Source organism: Gossypium arboreum, chromosome 13 (genome assembly GCF_025698485.1).
Source record: "Gossypium arboreum isolate Shixiya-1 chromosome 13, ASM2569848v2, whole genome shotgun sequence".
NCBI classification, from domain to species: Eukaryota; Viridiplantae; Streptophyta; class Magnoliopsida; order Malvales; family Malvaceae; genus Gossypium; species Gossypium arboreum.
In genome coordinates, this window is record NC_069082.1 from 102,104,712 (window position 1) to 102,123,989 (window position 19,278).

The 19,278-nt window shown below is 31.8% G+C and overlaps 1 protein-coding gene and 1 long non-coding RNA gene across 4 annotated transcripts; one reads left to right on the forward strand and one right to left on the reverse strand.

The window, feature by feature from the left end:
• The first annotated feature begins 12,248 nt into the window (after positions 1 to 12,248).
• LOC128286712 (uncharacterized) lies at positions 12,249 to 13,340 on the forward strand. Its single transcript, XR_008277347.1, has 2 exons — positions 12,249 to 12,498; positions 12,603 to 13,340. It is a non-coding gene; the product is annotated as an uncharacterized LOC128286712 (long non-coding RNA).
• LOC108463949 (probable alkaline/neutral invertase D) lies at positions 12,863 to 17,704 on the reverse strand. Of its 3 annotated transcripts, none has more exons than XM_017763967.2 (5): positions 17,492 to 17,704; positions 16,448 to 16,878; positions 15,648 to 16,079; positions 13,859 to 14,417; positions 12,863 to 13,419 (listed from the first exon to the last, which is right to left on the reverse strand). In XM_017763967.2, the coding sequence occupies exons 2-5, from the start codon at positions 16,832 to 16,834 to the stop codon at positions 13,124 to 13,126; spliced, it is 1,674 nt and encodes a 557-aa protein (XP_017619456.1). In that variant the 5' UTR covers positions 16,835 to 16,878; positions 17,492 to 17,704; the 3' UTR covers positions 12,863 to 13,123. The 3 variants fall into 3 exon arrangements, with proteins under 3 accessions (XP_017619456.1, XP_052880172.1, XP_052880171.1); XM_053024212.1 differs by lacking the exon at positions 17,492 to 17,704 and adding an exon at positions 17,326 to 17,434; XM_053024211.1 differs by lacking the exon at positions 17,492 to 17,704 and adding an exon at positions 17,013 to 17,087.
• Positions 17,705 to 19,278: the final 1,574 nt, after the last annotated feature.

The window sequence follows — 19,278 nt, forward strand, 5'->3', positions numbered from 1 at the left end:
TGTATTATCAATGTGCTTGTTATATAAAATTGTGGTCCTACGTTTTGGACACGAGAATTATGAAGAAAAAATGGAATATGGTTATTCGGGTTTTGAAATGCATAAAAAAGAATTTATATATTTTTATGCATGAAATGAAATAAATGACTATGTTTTGGTTGGTTATGTAACGAAATTACTTAATGTGGTGAAGTTGGATTATATAGAAAAGTGATTGAATATGTGTATGAAGTTAACTAAATTTTGACTTAATCAAGTTGAACTATATGCATGATTTTGTGAAGTTTTAATTGCTTATGACTTACTAAGCTCTCGAAGCTTACTCTGTGTGTTCTTCCTTTATTTATAGAGTTTTGGAGACTTGCTTAGGTTGGAAGTCACAGGAGATCTCATCACACTATTCGTTTATTGTTTCGGTAAATAAAAGCTTTGAGTTTGTGGTTAAGTGGCATGTATAGGCTAGAGTTATATCAATATGAATGTAATGTACATATAGCAATGTGATATGGCTTGGTTTTGGTTGTGATTGTATATATGTTTTTGATATGATTTGGTATGTGTACTAAGCATAGTTTTGGTGCTTGTAGATTTGACCCAATTGGGGTGGCAAATTGGCTAATGGCTTACTTTTGTCCACACGGGCAGAGACACGGGCGTGTGTCTCAGCCGTGTGCGACACACGGCCACGTTACACGGCCGTGTGTCCCCTGGGGTACCTTACGAATTAAAGTCAGTAGACCCTCCAGTTTTGACACGGCCAAGCACACGGCCTGTTCACACAAGCATGTGACCTGTAAACCTTGGAAAAATGTTAAGCTTTCGAAAATTTTTTATATGTGTTTGGTTTAGTCCCGACCCCTTTCTAATACATGTTTAAGGTCTCAATGACCTATACATGCGACTCCATATTGATGTTTAATCTATGATGTTTCGATGTTTACGAACTAATTGTGAATGTTCAGTATTGTTCGGTAACGCCTCATAATCCGATTTTGGCGACGGACATGGGTTAGGGGTGTTATAGAGAAAGTTCCAATTTGATTTGTTTTATTTCTAGTTGTAATTTAGAATTTGTACTTTGTTTAGGTTTTATTTTTTCGATATTCTCTTTTAAGTTCTGGGTCTTGAATTTTATCAATAACTCCAATCACGAATTCTTGGTCTTTAGTTAACATATTAATTGAAGATTCATTTTCATCGTCAGAGAACTGGGATGTTGTATATAATTCGTATTCATCTGTTTTAGTAGATGTATCATTTTTAGATGAATTTGTTTAAGAGAATCTCATTTATTTTTTGTTCTATTTCTTCATCTAGATTTAAATTATTAATCTTTCTTTTAGTTTTGCAATATTTTAAAATGTATCCCGGTTTTTCACATCTATAACATTTTATTGTTTTATCCATTTTGTTTTCTATTTTTGTTATTTCTTTTCTTTTATGTGCTTTCTATACTTGGGTTTTTTTTTATAATATTCTGAAATATTATTTCTCCTATTTTTTAGTTTTATAGGGCAACATGTTTTTGAAGAAGAAGGTTCATTTCTAATGTCAAATTGGTGGCAGAATGACCCTAATTCCTTTCTACATATCTTTCTTTCTTATGTTGTTTTTGTAATTTTAAATCTTGACAAATTTTTAATCCTTCTTTTTGGGTGAAACTAATTAGTTCACCATATGTAAGTTTTTCATATGGAATAATTCCTCCGTAATTTTCTCTAATTTGATTTCTAACCTTTTCTCCTAATAAAGTAGGAAGTCTTGCTAGAAATTTTTCTTTCCAAAATGGTTGTTGGTTATCAGATCTTTGCATAACTCTGGTCATAAAGACATCATTATATCATTTAAAATCAGTTAATTTTTTGCATTTTAAATTCGATAATAATTCTAAATTTCTATCTTTAATATGTGAAAAATCTCCAATAAAGTTTTTAAAGATTGAGAAAATCAAAGTTGCTACTGCATCTTGAATTTCTTTTCCTTATTCATCTAAAATAATCCTTCATTAGTCATCTTTTTTTATTGCTTTCAAGATTTCTTCTTGTTGGGTCTTAGTAAGTGCATGGTCCCACCATCCTTTTAATTGACCAGTAAATCCAGCAACTAAAAGATTGACTATAACATGATCACTAATTAATCCATTTTGGTTTTGGGTTTATAAACATTTGAAACCATTGTCATTTGCTGTAATAAACTGAGAATATTATATTCAGACATTCCATCTATATTCCATTCATAAATTATAATAGCATTGTGTTTATTTTGGAAAATGGGTTTTTCTTCTATATTAAGATCAGGTGCATTGATTTTTTGGATAATATAATCTGTTTGGTTCTTTCCAAGCCATTTTGTTAATTTGTTGTTTATTTGACTGGTTAGAGTAAGATTGGGAAGATTGGTGTAATGTATTTACTAAATATTGGGCTTGCATTGGGGTATCAGGTGCAACTAAATCAGACTTGCAACTTTCTAGAGCATCAAATCTATTTTGGATTTCTGTTAAGAAATCATTTTGGGGTTTTTGGAAAAGTTTTAGAATTTCATAAGGTGTAAATATTGGTTCTTTAGAGCTGTTTTCAGTTACCTCTTTTACTAGTTCTTTTTTTATCAGTTGACTTTCTACCAAATTTTCAATATAATCTAATTGTTTTCCTATTGCATGAAGATTGATATTTGTATAGTTGTTTTGTTTTACTATCATTTTAATATATTTTGATGAGATTTGTTCTCCTGTATCCGGAGCTCTCATTCTTAAAGTATTTGCTTTTATTCCAGTATTTTTGTAAAGATATTGGATCTCCATTAAAGGGGGATGTTGAGATTCAACTTATCCTTTATTGGTCTGCCATCTAGTATTATGTTTTATTGTATTAATAGATTCTGAATAGTATTCTTCAAATCATTCAAAGAGTTTTATATGAATTTTATGGGTATTCATGAATTCATAATATTCCAAAAGAATACTTTCTTTTTTATTATTATAATTTTTAAAGTAATATTCTTGCTTTTATTTATTTTTGTTGGAATAGAAGTGTTCTCTACACCACTCTTTATTGATCTCAAAAGATTTTTCTAGAACAAATATTTCTAAATTTTCTCCTTGTCTTGCATTATTAGTCATTGATGAATATGTTAGTGACATATTAGGTGAATTTTGGGAACTCTCTTCCTATCTGGCATAGATAGGTTGAGTTATATTTGAGGAATTATCTATTCCTTGTAAATTAGTTCTAAATTTTGTTGGGATAGAAGAAACAAATGCTCTAGCTGTCTTAAAATCTATCGTTTGTGTTTTTGGATTTGGTTCTTCTTCTGAATTTAACCTTCTAAAAGTTGTACCGGTACTTCCTATTTCAAAAAAAATGTCTTGGAGGCATTCTGTAGCACCTTCAAGTTTCAACTTATCAGGAAGGTTGATTTCATGCAATTGTATTGTTCTTGGGATTATAGTATGAGATCTTGAGGTATCTGTTTCTATTAAGAGAGTTTCTCCTTTGGGCTTTAAAGTAAAGCCTTGGTATTGACTACAGAATACATAGCTTTGAAGTGGAGCCGATAGACTAAAGTTAGTACTTTAGATCCAATAAGCATTTTTTATTATGGGTATGAATTTGAAGGGTCAAAGATTGTAAAATATTTTTACCGGTTAAAGAAACCATAAAATTAGGGTAGCAATTAAAATGTATTGGGCCAATACATAGGCTTGTTTCTATAGTTCCTAATAATGAGTTATTAAACATGATGTATCTTTGGTGTAACAGTCTGATTTTGGGTCTAGTCGGAACAGTGGTTTCGAGACCACGAATCCGACGAAGAAAGATTTATTTTTATTATATTTTTATGGCCTACAGTTTCATGGAATTGTTTCATGAAAATTTCGTTTGAACATTTTATCAATTGGGCATTCAATTTAGTTAAAATGACTAAATTGCAATGGGTGCAAAATGTGTGTTCTAGAAGCTGGAGGTGTCTAATTGTTATGAAATTTTAAATTGAAGGTCCTTAGATGATAATTAGACCATTTTTTAATTAGATGGACAAAAAGGGACATGGTTAGATAAAATTTCAAAGTTTTAAATAAAGGGCATTTTGGTCATTTGGTAAATAAAGACAAAAATAACAAATAAAAAGTGTTCATCTTCTCAAATTAGTCCCTCATGGCTGAATATTGTAAGAATACATAGCTAGGGTTTTGGCCAAAGCTTCCAAGCTCGATTGTAAGTCCATTCTAGCCCCGTTTTTAATGATTGTCATGTTTTTAAGATCCTTGTAACCTAATCTAGCTTTTTCAAGGACTAATTTGAAAGAAAGATGAAGTTTAAAATTTTATCTATGTGAGATGTTTGTGTATTTTGATGTATAATGGTAGAAAATGCATGTTTGGGGGTTAGATAAACAACTTTTGATAAGTGATTTTCGGTAAAAATGTCAAAAAAGGACTTATTTGTAAAAGTTATAAAATGAGTAGTAAAAACATGATTAAGTGGAAAATGTGGGCTGGTATGAGTATGAAAATGGTTCGGCTAGGCTTAAGTTTTGAAGAAATTGAATACATCTCGTTTTACGAGCATAGGGACTAGATTGTAAAAAAGTGAAACATTAGGGGCAAAAATGTAATTTTTTCCATAATATGATTTTTGGGCTAAATTGAATAATGTGAGTATTAAATGAGTTAAATTTTTTATTATAGATAAAAAAAACGAGGTTCAAACCTAGATCTGGGGAAAAATAAAGTGCTTGACAATTAGGTTTAATTCTACTATTTTTGTACCGAGGTAAGTTCGCATGTAAATAATGCATTGTTATATTTATGTTTTAAATGCTTTAATATTGTATGAATTGTGATTGACTCTTTGGATGTATTCGACAAAGTTTTGACAAGCGAGAAATCTCGGTTGAACCTTAAGAATAGAATAGGATAAGAGTGACATGTCACTAGGAACCCATGTGTATATGCGATTATGTAACCCGGGTGTTGGTCTCGTACATCCTACCAGTGGCTGGGTAGTTCAGCATGTGTTGTGGATACCTGATAGCTTGTGTGAGCAGCACTGTGTAGCTACGTCCTAACTGACAGCTTGTGCGAGCAAGCACGTGAATAGCTCGAAAACGAGCCCATATGTATTATAAGATATGAGGTAGCTTCGGCTACATATATGGCACTTATGTGTAAGATTTTCGAGTATCCATTAATATTCCAAGTGTTCAACGGGAATGTCAAGTTGTGAAAGGATATGGTTATGTTGCGAGTTGGTACAGGTATGTACGTAAAACTCATAAGTAATGAGCTCGATATGTGATGAACTCTTGGTAGGATTATGATTAAATAAAATATGACTATGAGATTTTGATAACATTCATGCTAATCTTCATCATGTTAATTGTATGTTAGATGTGTGATTATAATGCTTATTATTTACATAGGAACTTACTAAGCTATATAGCTTACTCCCCTTCCTTTCCCTTGTCTTATAGTGTCACCAAGCTAGCTCGGGGTTCGAAAACTGTTGGAAATCCACTCACAGTATCAACAATTATTTTGGTATCAATGAATTCAACATTTTGAGTTATGGCATGTATAGGGGACTTGGTTATTTTGTTATGTGTCATAATTGTTTTGACCAAATATGTTGGCTTCTATTGGTTAGAAGTTCATTTTGTATAAGGCCATTTGAAATGAACCAATATTGGTTATAAGTATATTCATACAATGATGCCTTTCATGAATGATGTGTTAATGTCTTGGTCGTGGATGTTTGGTTGTATGTATATGCTTGGATTGGTGCTATGTTATGTTGTGTAGGTGTGTGCATTAAAGGGTGGCAAAATGGCTTGTAAATAGCCTTATTTTTGTCCATAAGGGTAGACACATGGGCATGTATCTAGCCGTGTGTGACACACAGCTTTCCCCCCGAACATGTGTTTAGGCCGTGTGTCCATTGCACCTAAATTCTGAGAAACAAAATGCTCAGAATTGAGTACACGGGTAGAGACACGGGCGTGTGTCTCAGCTGTGTGAACGACACGGTTCAAACACAGGCGTGTGCCCTGGCCATGTGAAGTCTGCACTAATTTTATGAAAATTTATTTTCTACACGGGCATGTGACTTGGCTGTGTGACCTCAATTTGTTCATGAGTTACAAGTCAGAGAGTTACACGGGGTCGGGACACGGGTGTGTGTGACCACACGGCTTGCCCACATGGGCGTGTCCTATATCCACACGGGTGTGTGGCCCTTTTTTAGTGGAAAATTTTTTAAGTTTTGTAAAAATTTCCAAAGTTTTCGGTTTAGTCCCGAACGACTTCCAATGCACGTTTTCGACCTCGTAGGCTCGTAACAGGGACATTGTGATTGAATTTGAATGGTTTTAATTTGGGCGCAAATTTATCACCCAACATTGTATGTTTGATGTGTGACAAGTCAGGTAATGCCTCGTACCCTGTTCCGACGTTGAATACGAGTAAGGAGTGTTACATTTGGTCTCTTAAGTCAATTAAAATTGAGGTATTTTTAGTGGCTTCAACACTAAGAGATTTGACACCAACTTGGACTAATCCAAAATGGACATATTTATATTTTTGTTATTTGAGTTTACTAATGACGACTTTATTTAATAATTGGGTTGTTTCATATTCTTTTTGAATAGGTAAACTCCTTTCTTTTGTTTTTATAACGTAAAAAAAGCATTTAAATTTTCAAAAGTTGTTTTCTTGTAAACTTGGTTTGTTTGAACTCTTGGAAGAGTCCAATTATCAAATCTTTAGGGAATATTTTCATAAAGTTTTTCTTGTTCATTAACAGTGTTGTTTGAGGCTTGGTCGGACTCTTAGGATTGATTGGAAGCAAAGCTTGCAAAAGAATTGGTTCTTCTAAGGAAGGGAAACATTCTTTGTTTTCTTATTTCCTACAATAGGGTTCTACTATTAAGATCTCTGGATTACTATAGTTGCTTACAGGGAAACTTTGTCCTTAACACGCCTAACCTATGGCTAACTGGACTGTGTATCAATACTTAGAAAAATAATAATACATTAATAAAGACAGTTAAACCAGAACTCGGAAAACTTGAAAACAAATTGAATATTTTCAAAACTTAGAAATACCTACTCCTCATTGACTCTAATACTAGATTGTCTCGATTGAATATTTATCAAGATAAATATTAGATTAAATTTAATATTAAATCTTATTAAAATAATAGAATGTTTATCTACAATATAAACATTAAATTAAATTTAATATTAAGATAATCACTTTAATATCAATTTAATAAAATACTATTAAAATAAGTATTAAATTTAATTTAATATTAAACTATTAAAATAATATTATTTTTGGAATAGTTAATCTGAAATCAAATTCTCAGGTAGAGTTCCAATAAGAGTGTAACTCTTCCACTCCTTAACCATCGAAGACCAACCGCCACCGACCACCGAGATGTCGCCGTCGCATCTGTCTGCACCGCCGTATCCGATGATGCAGGTGCGACACCTTTATAGCAGCCTGAGCCAGCTCGGCTACTGTCAGTTCGGTTCGGGTTAATGACAACCCGATCGGTCCAGTCTAGCCACCGGTTGGACCGTTGGCCCTATTTCACATATCAAGCCCAGTTTGACCTGTTTTTGGGTCTCGGTTTCAGGCTCCCAGGCCAAATTTACGATCTCAGGTCTAATTATCAAGTTTAATTACCCATTGAGCCAATTGTCTGACTTAAAAATTAACTTTTAAAAATATCATATTAATTTTAATTGATTTGATTAATTTAATTTTACTTTATCAAAATTATTTTTTTCAAAAATCACTTAGATTTTCCAAATTAATTTTTTAAGAAAATTCGTTAATCAAATTTCTAGTTGAACAATTTTTATGTCCACCTAATTTAATTCAACATCAAATAAATCGACTCAATTAAATTATTCCCAAAGTCGTAAAATTTTCTTCTGATTCAAATGCAGTCTAATCAAGCTTTTGTTGAGCTAGCAGAGGGGCCAATCAGACATATACAATTAGGCTCTAGTGATTGCAATTATGTCTAGAAGCACTATTCTGATAATTCGCAATTACTTAATCATGGAGTCAGTTCACAAGAAGTACCATGATTGAAATCTCCTTATTGTATACTCTTTACGAAAGCAACTCATCCAACTGCTTTGTCTAATGACATCGTCATGTGTGTGTTACCCTTATATTATATCCTTGATTCCTTTGAGTTAAATCCGTTCACTCAATACAATCCTATTTTATCTCATTGTCATCATTATGTCTTTTTAATAATTATTATGATCATTGTCAACAAATGATTGCGATAAATTACTCGTTCGAGAACAAGTAACCCGTGGCCACGTTTCATAATTATTAATCCGCACAATACCAATAAGAGGATATCATTAACTCTTTAATTGAGCTATGAATTCCTATTGCTAGTAAAGCCATGACATATACAAGTCATGTACCCAACATACCGGCTATGAGCTTGATCATCTTTAGAGCATAAGCCTCCACTTATAGCAAAGCACATGAGTTGCATACGCATGGTTAATAACTAACTCAAGATTTAGGTAAATCACACCATGAACGTTACAAGTGAATTAATTCACAAACGGATTCAAAATTCCACTATTGCTAGTAAAGCCATGACATACACAAGTCATGTACCCAACATACCGGCTATGAGCTCGATCATCTTTAGAGCATAAGCCTCCAATTATATCAAAGCACATGAGTTGCATACGCATGGTTACTGACTAACTAAGTTTTAGGTAAATCACACCATGAACGTTACAAGTGGATTAATTCACAAATGGATTCAAAATTAATTCATCTTAGGTCCAGTCCAAGGTATCATTCTACCAATAAATACATCTATATTTCTACTCGGGAGTCAGCTGCTCCAATAGCCAAGACTAGCCATCTCCCCAATTGGAATTGTATATGACATAATAATCCTTCTCAGTATTTGAATCAAATGCTCACTTTGATTCTTTTATGGGATTACGGACTCATTTAGATTATCTACTGAAGTAAGTTATCATTCTCTCAATGTAAACGTTCTTTATAATGCCATTTATCTTCAGTTTGAGATTTAGACAATCAATAAGCTAATATTTACTTGTCACAATTTCGCTATGCATGCAAAATATAAAAAGACAGAAAATACAAAAGACATAATAATGAAATGTGAAATTAACTTTATTTATTTATTCATCGTTCAAATAAATAGAAAACAATTACACGTTTACTATAATATGGGCACATTTCCCAACACATGACACGTGTCCAGTAAATATGGAGCCCACCCAAGGTATCAGCCCCAGGAGCAGGAAGGACCATGTGCTTTGTAGACACATGTCCAACAGGCCTGGAGCTCGCAGAATGTTAGTACCAAGAGTAGGGAATGTCAACACCAAAAGCAATAGAGCCAAGACAAATTAGGTGGTCCCTATTATGAGTTGTAATAGTACTAACGGCAACATGTATTTAACATTCTTATTAATAAGGACATAAGTAAAATATTACTCAATGAAATAATTTTGGGATGTTTAATTAATTCTTTTTGTATAAATAAAGCCTAATATATATTGTTACATTAGTGTTTTATGTTTTTTAGTTAATTTAGAATTTCTTTAAATTTCAATTGACTAAAGACATATAATAGTAATTAATGAATGGTTAAATAAATATAAAATTATAAATTCAAAAGATATATATATGGCATTTAAGACAAAATAATTAGAAAATTTGTTGTGAATTCAGTTATAGGTTAGAAAATAGCTTGGAAATTAATCTAACTTCCTTTACTTCATTTCTCTACACTTATAAATAGAATCTTTGTACGTACCATCAAAACATAAAATAAAGTGTACTCACACAAATAATATTTCTCACTTGAACAAATTAAGTGCTCTCAATAATCAGTACATGAACCTACAAAGCCCCTCAATTATCTAGATATGTTGAGACTTGCTAACATAATGAAGATTTATCACAATATCTATTAAACAACAGCTAAATTAGCTGAATTCAATGTATAATAACAAATAAGGTAAACAAGTACTATTGACAGCTAATACTTCAACGTTTCAATCCATTCCACCTTCTTTGATCTAAGGGATAAGATAGACTTAATCTAGTCCGATTTAATTCTCCAAATATATTTCCTTAAATAATATGATCTCCACTAACGAACTAAATACAATCTATAATTTCAGCTCAACCCAAATATATGATTCAATAAATTTTCAATCACATAAATATAAAAACAAGCCAATCTATCCCAGTGTTTCAGGAAGTGGGATACTTCGTCAGTCGTTCTATATTTTTCAACATAAAGAAGGTATGTTCTAAGATTCTTTTAACAGCTACTTAAAAAAATTGTTTTAAAATTGTTTTATTCAATTTCCAATATCATTTTATCTTATAATATTATGTTCTATTTTTATTCCACAAGACAATACAACAATTTTGAGGAGCCATAAGTTAATTACGAGATCATATCATTTTGAATTTATTTATTTATTTATATGAATTGTTTGTTATTTTTATTTAATGTTAATCCACTAATCATATTATTTTTAAAAATGTTCAATATTATATTATTATAATAACTATGTATAATGGATGATGGTGCAGTTATTAAAAACAGTTTGCAAATATTAATTAATTTATGGTTTAAAAATTATGCAAATCAAATTATTTAAAAGAAAGTAATCCTAAAATATTTTTAGAATATACTTTATACCTTTTGAAATCACATTTCAGCATGAAATTTCATATTAAAAGAGCCTCTTAATATATATAAAATAAATGTAGTGTTCAAATTTTAAATCATATTTATTTAATGTTAGATAAATCAGTAATTAACTTCATAATTAAGAATAAATATCAAATCATAATTAAGAATCCAATTTCAATAAGATATATATATATATATATATATATATATATATATATATATATAAAATAAAGCGACGATTTATTTAATATTGAGTTACGGAGCAAGGTAATATATACTATTTATATAGTATATATTATACAATATTTTATACACTGTTTAGAAAACATTATTTCATATTATTTGTACAATATATTTTTTAAATGCAAATAAATTTAATATAATACATATAGTCAATCTAATATAATAATAAAATTGTATCATTATAATTTTTTTGTTATTTTTATAAATTATAGGTAAATTACAACATTAGTCACTAAATTATGGGATAGTTTTCGTTTTAGTCATTTAATTATTCAAAAGCTTTTACTTAAGTCATTAAACTATTCAAAAAATTTAATCATAATAATTTTTTACCTTCTAACTTTGAGAAAAAGTCATTTTAGCCTTCCATTTAATTGTTCACCTTTTTTAGCCTTTGAACTTGTATTTTTTGTCAAATCACCTCAAAATGGATGGAAAAGTTTATGTTTTTTAACTTTGCTGATGTGGCATACACATGAATTGCCACGTGGATGACATGTTAACATTTTTTAATTTATTAAAGTTTAAAAATATTTTAAAAATTAATTTTTATAATTTTATACTTTTAAATAATTTTAATGATTTTTATTTTTATTTTTATTTTATTTTTGAATTTTAAATTTTAAAAATTAATTAAATGTTAATTGTCATCCATGTGGCAATCCATATGTATGTTATATTAACAAAGTTAAAAAACGTAAACTTTTTCATCCATTTTGGGGTGATTTGATAAAAATACACATGTTTAAGTGTTAAAAATGGAGGGCTAAAATGTTTTTTTTTTTTGTAAAGTTGAAGGGCTAAATAAGTCATTATACTAAGTTTTTATTTAAGTCACAAGTTGTTGAGTTTTTTCTTTAAAAAGTTCTACTAGGGAGCTCCAAGCAACAATTAGATGATCAGTATAATGAATCAGTAACCATCGGCGAGTACGATAACATATCTTAGATCCAAATCAATCTGATGGTCAGTGCCAGAGATCGAAGAAAAGACTGCTTGAATATTGGTTTGCAAATTAGTGATATTTTAAACTGTTTCATGAAAAAAAAATTGTAGAAGAAGAAGGGATAGAGAGCTTTCAATTGGTGCAGGTAGTGCAAACAGAAAAAGTCATATAAGCATCGATTCAGCCCAGTGACTTAAATGAAACTTTTGTATAGTTTAGTGACTAAATTATTATTTTTTTAATTAAATGATCAAAACAAAAACTTACTCATAATTTAGTGATTAATAATATAATTTAACCTAAATCATATCTAGAGTTAGAATGTTGTGCACAGAAGTATTGTTAGAATTTGCATGCTTGTGCCACCTAAAAAAGGACAGGAAAATTGAAAGCAGGACCACCTGTAGGGCGAAACGTAAAGTGGTACAGAAGCAAAATCAAAATGTCGTCCTAGGAAATGAATGGGTCGAAACTACTACAGGCTTGGATTCCAATTGCATGGTCCCAACCCCCAGTCGTGTAATCTGATCCTCCAATGGACGTGGTAGCTGGTGAAACTTACCCATTTCTGTTAGGTAAGCCTATGAAAGTCACTTTTCTCTACCCTTGTCTTTATCTACCACCTCGTATTCTGCTAGTTTCCCCTTTGATGGATATTCTAATTTATGACCTCGTCCAGGGTCCAAACACTCATCATACATGTCAACAGGTCCGCTCTTACCTCTATGCGTGAGATCCAATGAGAAGCTTAAAGACACTGAAACGGAGCAGTGGGGGTAATTTACCATGCTTCCTAGAATGGATAGATTCCACTTCCATGGGACTTGTTGTAAGCCTAGTTTGCTTGAACAATCTTGATTTTGTTCGTGGCAGTTCCAATGAATAAAGGCATTAAGAAATAGTGAAATTGCATGCATGCTGGGAAACAAGAAATAATAATTATTTTCAGATAAGTCAAATAGGGTATAGATATGGCATCTGCTACCGTTCCTTTTAATGTATACTTGTAATGGAAATAAACAATGCATGAGCCATCAGCTATGGCTGCAAAATTAACTTCTTTTTTTTTGTCACTATTTTCTTGACTTGGAAACATAACGTAAAAGAAGCAAGACTGGTACCGGTACAATGAAAATTCGGAAGTTGGTCTCTTTCCATTTCCCAATTCTGTTTTTTTCTTCTTTTTTTTTTTTCCTTTTTTTAGCAAGTCCAAGAAGATGATCTCTTTATCAATGGCTTCATCTGTTTGTCCTCCTCCAAAGAAATCATCCCCAAGTGCGACGGATCCTCCATCATCATTTTTGCCACTAAATATCCTGCTATTGACCATGTCTGATACTTCCTAGCCTGTTTACCGACATATCTCCCGAGTTTGCCGTCATAATATTCTGGCCACCCATCTTTCAACAAGCGTGTCTCAGCAAGGTCTATTGCGCGTCTTGCAATTTGTGGCCTTCCCGTTTTGATGCAAGCAGCTGTCAGCAACCACAAAAGCACTGCACACGAAAATAGTGGGAAATTGCAGTTACAATGAACAATAATATTCAAGTTCATCAGTTCAAAATTTTCTCGACAACCACTCTTTTATAGATTATAGATTAAAAGGGGTTGCTTCTGAAGCATTAACATTTAAGCATCCATTATGTCCACAAATATCTATGAATGTGGTTTCACAAAACAACCAGGTTCTTCGAAAGCAGCTAAGTCATCGAGATTAGATTATACTGACAAAATGACAGCATAAATGCCCGACCTCCTGGTGAGCATTTTTTCATTTCAAGTACCCAAGCAAATAAGGCAGCTATGTGGCGGTTTTTGTGTAACGTGAACAAACCATAATAGAATATGTTCTGATAGAGAGAACAAGAATTAATTTTGTTTCTTGTAAGATAAAAAGCACTGAAGTAAAGATAGACTAGAAAGCATTAACCTTACCTGGCCAAGATCCTCCATTGTGATAACTCCATCTCGTGTTCTTAGGGTCACAACCAGTTACAATTCGCCATTCATGACTTTCTATCGCAGGATAAGCTATTTTTAGAGGCATTTCTCCAACAAGCTCATCCCAACGGGCCTCAATAAGGTCCATTATAGCCATTGATTGCTCCGGAGTTGCAAGAGAAGATAGAATTGCTATACAATTACCTAAACAAAACCATCGGAAATCCATCCTTGCAGGACTAACATTGCCAATAAAGTAGCCACCTCGTGTTGGCATAAAATCAAACACCCAGTCCGGGATGGAATCAGGAATAACATTGAACTTGTTTACTGCAGTGTGAGAATACTCCTCAGTTTTATATCTATAAATATCATTTAGTTGTTGGAAGTCAAGCCAGAAGTAACTCCGCATGTGATAACTCAAAGCATGCAAACGCTTCACAATTCTTTCAATACATTCTTTGCCTTCAGCATCATGTTTCAACATTGATAAAGCACACCTCAATGCCATAAAGAAAAGTGCTTGAATTTCAATAGGATAACCATAAATACCCTGTCAATGCCGAAGAAAGTTCACACCATTACTAAAACATGCACTTAAGGTTCCTCAGTCCTAGAGATGGAAGAGATAGTGGCGATAAAAACACATATAGATATATATGAATTAAGTGGAACACTCATACTAGTGAGCTGCCTTTCATGGCAAAACTGTTAAAACAATTTGGTCAAACAAACAATACCTCATATACAAAAAGAACAAGTGTGTTCTCACAAATTGCAGAATACATGGACATATATCAACAAATATTTCCTCCATCAACGAGAACTAAGGTGGACCTTCACTAATAATTCACTTACAATTAACATATGAATGAATCTGCTCTTCCAAAAGAACCATTTGGTGAAATGGCTTTCATTTCTGAAACAGATAATTCAGCCTTATTAAAGAATCAAATCTGCATTGCTTTTACCACTTAAAACGACTTCAGATTCATTAATAAAAATGGACAAATTAACTAGATCCTACCGGTTCTTAGTAATAACAGAATAGGGATACATTCGGTTCACCTTTATAGATGGAGAAGGAAAAGTTGATGCGGACCATGTTTTCTCTGTTATTAGCTAGTTATGGTCCCATCAGTAGGTGGATCATATATTTGCAATGAACCTATGGTAAAAGCTCAAGACAGAACCATATAACTTTTCATACATATTTAATCAAAACAGACACAAACCTGGAACTAGCACACCAGAACTTACTTATATTCAGAACAGCAAGATCTCTGATTGTATCTGCTAACATTCTTAAGTAACTGTTTTATTTAGACAGGATAATATTATTACCATACTGTCACTCAAGGCCAAAACAGCATTTGAGAAAATATATCATTGGTAAGCAATGACGTTTTCTTCAGCACATATATCAATATGATAATGGTACAAAACCAAGAGTAGATTGGCCTAAACAAACAAATAATTAACTGCAGTTGGATCATTGCAGTAAACCACACCAACATGTTGGCAGAAGCAGCATGCTATTAAATTAAAACCAAGGAACCAGATATCTATTGGTTATGCTACTCCACTGTCTCTCCACCACTCAGCTATAACAATAAAAGAACTATCTGCTACACTATTTTTTCCCATGAATAACATGTATTATATCAAAATTTCAATTTTCAAAATCTTTTGCTGCCTTTATTTTCTCAGATGCACATATGAACAGGAAAGCACACATACACGCACAAAAGAAAGAAAGATTAAAAATAGACAGATAGCTTACCATTCTTCGATCAATCATAGAGCATCCATCAGCACAAAGTAGGGTTGGGAATGTATCAAATCCTTCTGATAGACAAAGAGTAAGTATGAGCCTCATCCCTTTCTGACATTCAGGTGTCTCAGCTAAAGATAAATCCCCAGTAGATTTGGTATATGCACGGAGCAGAATGATCCACCAGAATCCAGAGTCAACTGGAGCAACTCTACCAATGGCACTCTCTCCAAAATCTGCAATAATTGTGTCTGATTTGCGCACAGGATCATGAAGAACTTTGAAGCTAGCTGGCATTGCACCTTCCCCTAGCTTGAATCTATCTATTCGTTTTTCCCACCCTTGAAGATGAAGGGTCTTCACGAGAAAGTTCTTAACTATCTCAGGCTCTCCATTCATCAGAAAAGCTAGAGCACTGGGTACAAAGTCTCGAACAAAAACCTGATCAAATAATCACACCGGAACAAAACAGTCTTAGACAATTTCAACATTTTAACTGACCAAATGGTAATGGAACAAATATCTTTGAACTTTATCTAAAAAAAAGTTCAATTAATCTTCCCATTCTTCCTCACCAAACTTCGTTTTAGAAATCAGAATCCTCTATGCATATTAAAGTTCAATACTTGTTCATGTTTGACTTGGATCAAGGTATTATAGTTTGCTGTACCTTATTGTATTCAGGTTCAAAAATTCTAGGTTGAAAAAGTAACACCTCAATATAAGGCATAATAAATGTCAGGGTCATAGTTTACAATCTCCTACATATATAACGCAATAATAATTTCAAGATTAACAAAGAAATTCACCTGATCATAGTTCAAAACTTCCTCGGAAGCATGGTCATATGCGGCAATGGTACCAACTGGTTGGCCTTTGAAATACACCAAAGACCTCCTGAGAGCTTCCCATGCATCAGCCACCATGGGGTGGGGTTCAAAGGAGTTTCTAGCCGATGAGGCCGGAGTATTGAAACCAGACCTCCAACCTGGCGAGTGCGTGGTCTCATAGTTGTCATGAGCGCCTCTTGCGAGACCAATAGAGAGCTCACCCAGTGATCTCTCATCAAATGATCTTTGTCTCTCAATGTTAAGCCTTGGCTTATCAAGGAGGCGTGACAGATCATAATCATCTGACTCCGAGATTGAGCAAGTTGAGCTCACATTTCTAAGTCCCGTCTCTTTAGCCCCATCCATTTCTTTCTCTTCAATCAACAAAAACCAGCTTCAGAGGAAGAGATCTACAGTTCAAGCGTTCAAGAAACAAACAAAGGATTAGAACCCAACTTTTTTGGACAAAAACAAAGCATAAACCCCTTGAGAATATCAAAGATACATGCTTAATATAGAAACTCAAAATCTGAAATGTATTTACAGAGTTGATGAAACAAAAATCCCATTCAACAAAAGAGTGAAAAGAAAATCAAAACTTTTGTTCATTACATTACCAATATGGTTGAAAGATATATATATATATATATATATATATAAGGATTCTTTTCCAACAACCAACCCCCAACCATCACCATTTTATATATAATATACGGATTTGGAGATGATGCACACAAAATCTTTCTTTTTTTGTTTGTTTTAACTGCATTATATTGGAATATAAGAAAAGCAAATGAGTATGAAAAATTCATCAGGATTTTTAAAAATATTAAAGAAAGAAACATGAAGATGACTACCAAGAAGAAAACAACAAAAAAGCATGAAAAATGAAATACTGCAAATCAATCCACCAAGAAAGAAGAAACCCAGATCTGAAACTCAGTCAACATGAAAGGCAAAAAAAATAATAATAATAATAACATATTCCCCCAAAAAAAAAGAGCTTTTTAAAAAAAAGCAAACCTCTAGAAAGCAAAAAAAAAAGACCCTAAAATGAATTATCCAGAAAATAGCCGGCGATTGCGCCGGAAAATGGTAGGAAAGGAGAAATAGAGAGAGATGGGAGGACGAAGAAGAGAAGCCTGCATTTTTCATGAGTATCTGATACTTATAGAGTTTGAGAAGAAAAAGAGTTGGGGGAAAAATGAAAAAAAAAAAGAAAAACCCAATAAACATTAAGTCAATAACTCTCGCCCTTTTGTAATAATAAAGTGGGTAAAGTTTACCGATAATTGCCGGTAAAAGCACGTGTAAAATGCAATCCAAGTGGAAATAAACGACGCAGTTTGGACACGGACTTCTTACCGTCCGATTTCAACTGGAACAGAACAGTTCAATGACCAACCCCCTTTTTTTAAGGCTGATTGCACGCTTTACTCCCTACAATATGTTGTTTTTCTCACTTTGATCTTTAAAGCTTTTTTCACTTTAATCCCTAATATTTTTAACCATTCATCGGTTCAGTTCTTTAGAAGTTAAAAAATGGATTAACATATCTAATAAATTATAAATTGTCATGTATTATATAATGACATCACATCGTAACTAGAAAAATAACAATATATATAAATTAAAAATCATAAAAACATTAAAATTGTAAAAATAATAAATATTATAAAAATAATAAAATTATTAGAAATTATTAATAAATTATAAAAACTATTAAAATTTATTAATTTTTATAATGTTTGATAATTTTTTATAATTTTAATATTCTTGTAAATTTTTATTTTAAAATACTTAAAATGTTTATTGCTAAATATCCTAGCTAGTTTTTTAATGACCAAATGACTAAACCGGTGAATGATTAAAAACATTAGGGTTTAAAGTGGGCTAAAAAATATTTAAAGATTAAAGTGAAAAAAGCGGTCTTTAAGAATTAAACTATGCATTAAACCATTTTATAATAACGATTTTCAAAATATTACTATAACTAGTATGGTTGCCACCCACACTTCGAGTTTGGTTAATTATTTATTTTTGAGTAAAGTAAATGTTGCAATATGCTCTAAGATATTATACTATTTATAGATTAGAATTTAGCTTTCATACCTTTATTTTTAAGAATTTAGTCCCATTATTTCTCAAATTTAAAATTTATGACTATTTTCTAACACCGTTAAAATGCTTCGATTAAATTTGTTGGTGGTACTTTGAAATTGAAAAGAAATACTCACTTAGTATTCTTGTAATGGACGTGAATTTAATAGAGAAATTTAACAATGTTAACAATTCTTAAAGTTCACATAAACATTTTAACAATGTTAACAATTCTTAAAAGTTTACATAAACATTTTAATTTGAATAAAGTATTTAGGATAACTAATGACATTATAAACGTTGAGGTACCAAATTATATTGAAATTAAAGTATAAATATTAAATCTTAAATTTAAGTGAAGTAATAGGGATCAAAATTGAAATCTAGTCATTGTTATATAAATAAAAATAGAGAGATTAGAAGTGGAATTTCACCATTTTATTATTATGTCAAAAAGGGAAGAAAAAGTGGACAGGTGTCATGTGAAGGAAGACTTTAATGATTTATTTCTAATAAAAAAACATTACAATAAACTTGTTAGAGTTATGCTCAAGCCCTTTAGGAGGCATTTCGAATAGTTGAAGTAATGTCTTCCTTTTATATATAGCAGTATAGATTATGATAAATGTTACCTTTTATAATAATGTTTTTAAATGTTGGTATTAATCAATAAAGTAAATCAATGATTGTGTTTTAAAATATTATTATAG

Bases quoted from the DNA above. Each gene is read 5' to 3' on its own strand.
- LOC108463949 (XM_017763967.2), bottom strand. From the start codon at position 16,834: ATGGATGGGGCTAAAGAGACGGGACTTAGAAATGTGAGCTCAACTTGC. The intron at 16,080-16,447 runs GTGAATTTCTTT...TTATTTGATCAG, and splicing joins AAGTTTTGAACTATGATCAG to GTTTTTGTTCGAGACTTTGT. The intron at 13,420-13,858 runs GTAAGGTTAATG...TTTCGTGTGCAG, and splicing joins CAATGGAGGATCTTGGCCAG to TGCTTTTGTGGTTGCTGACA.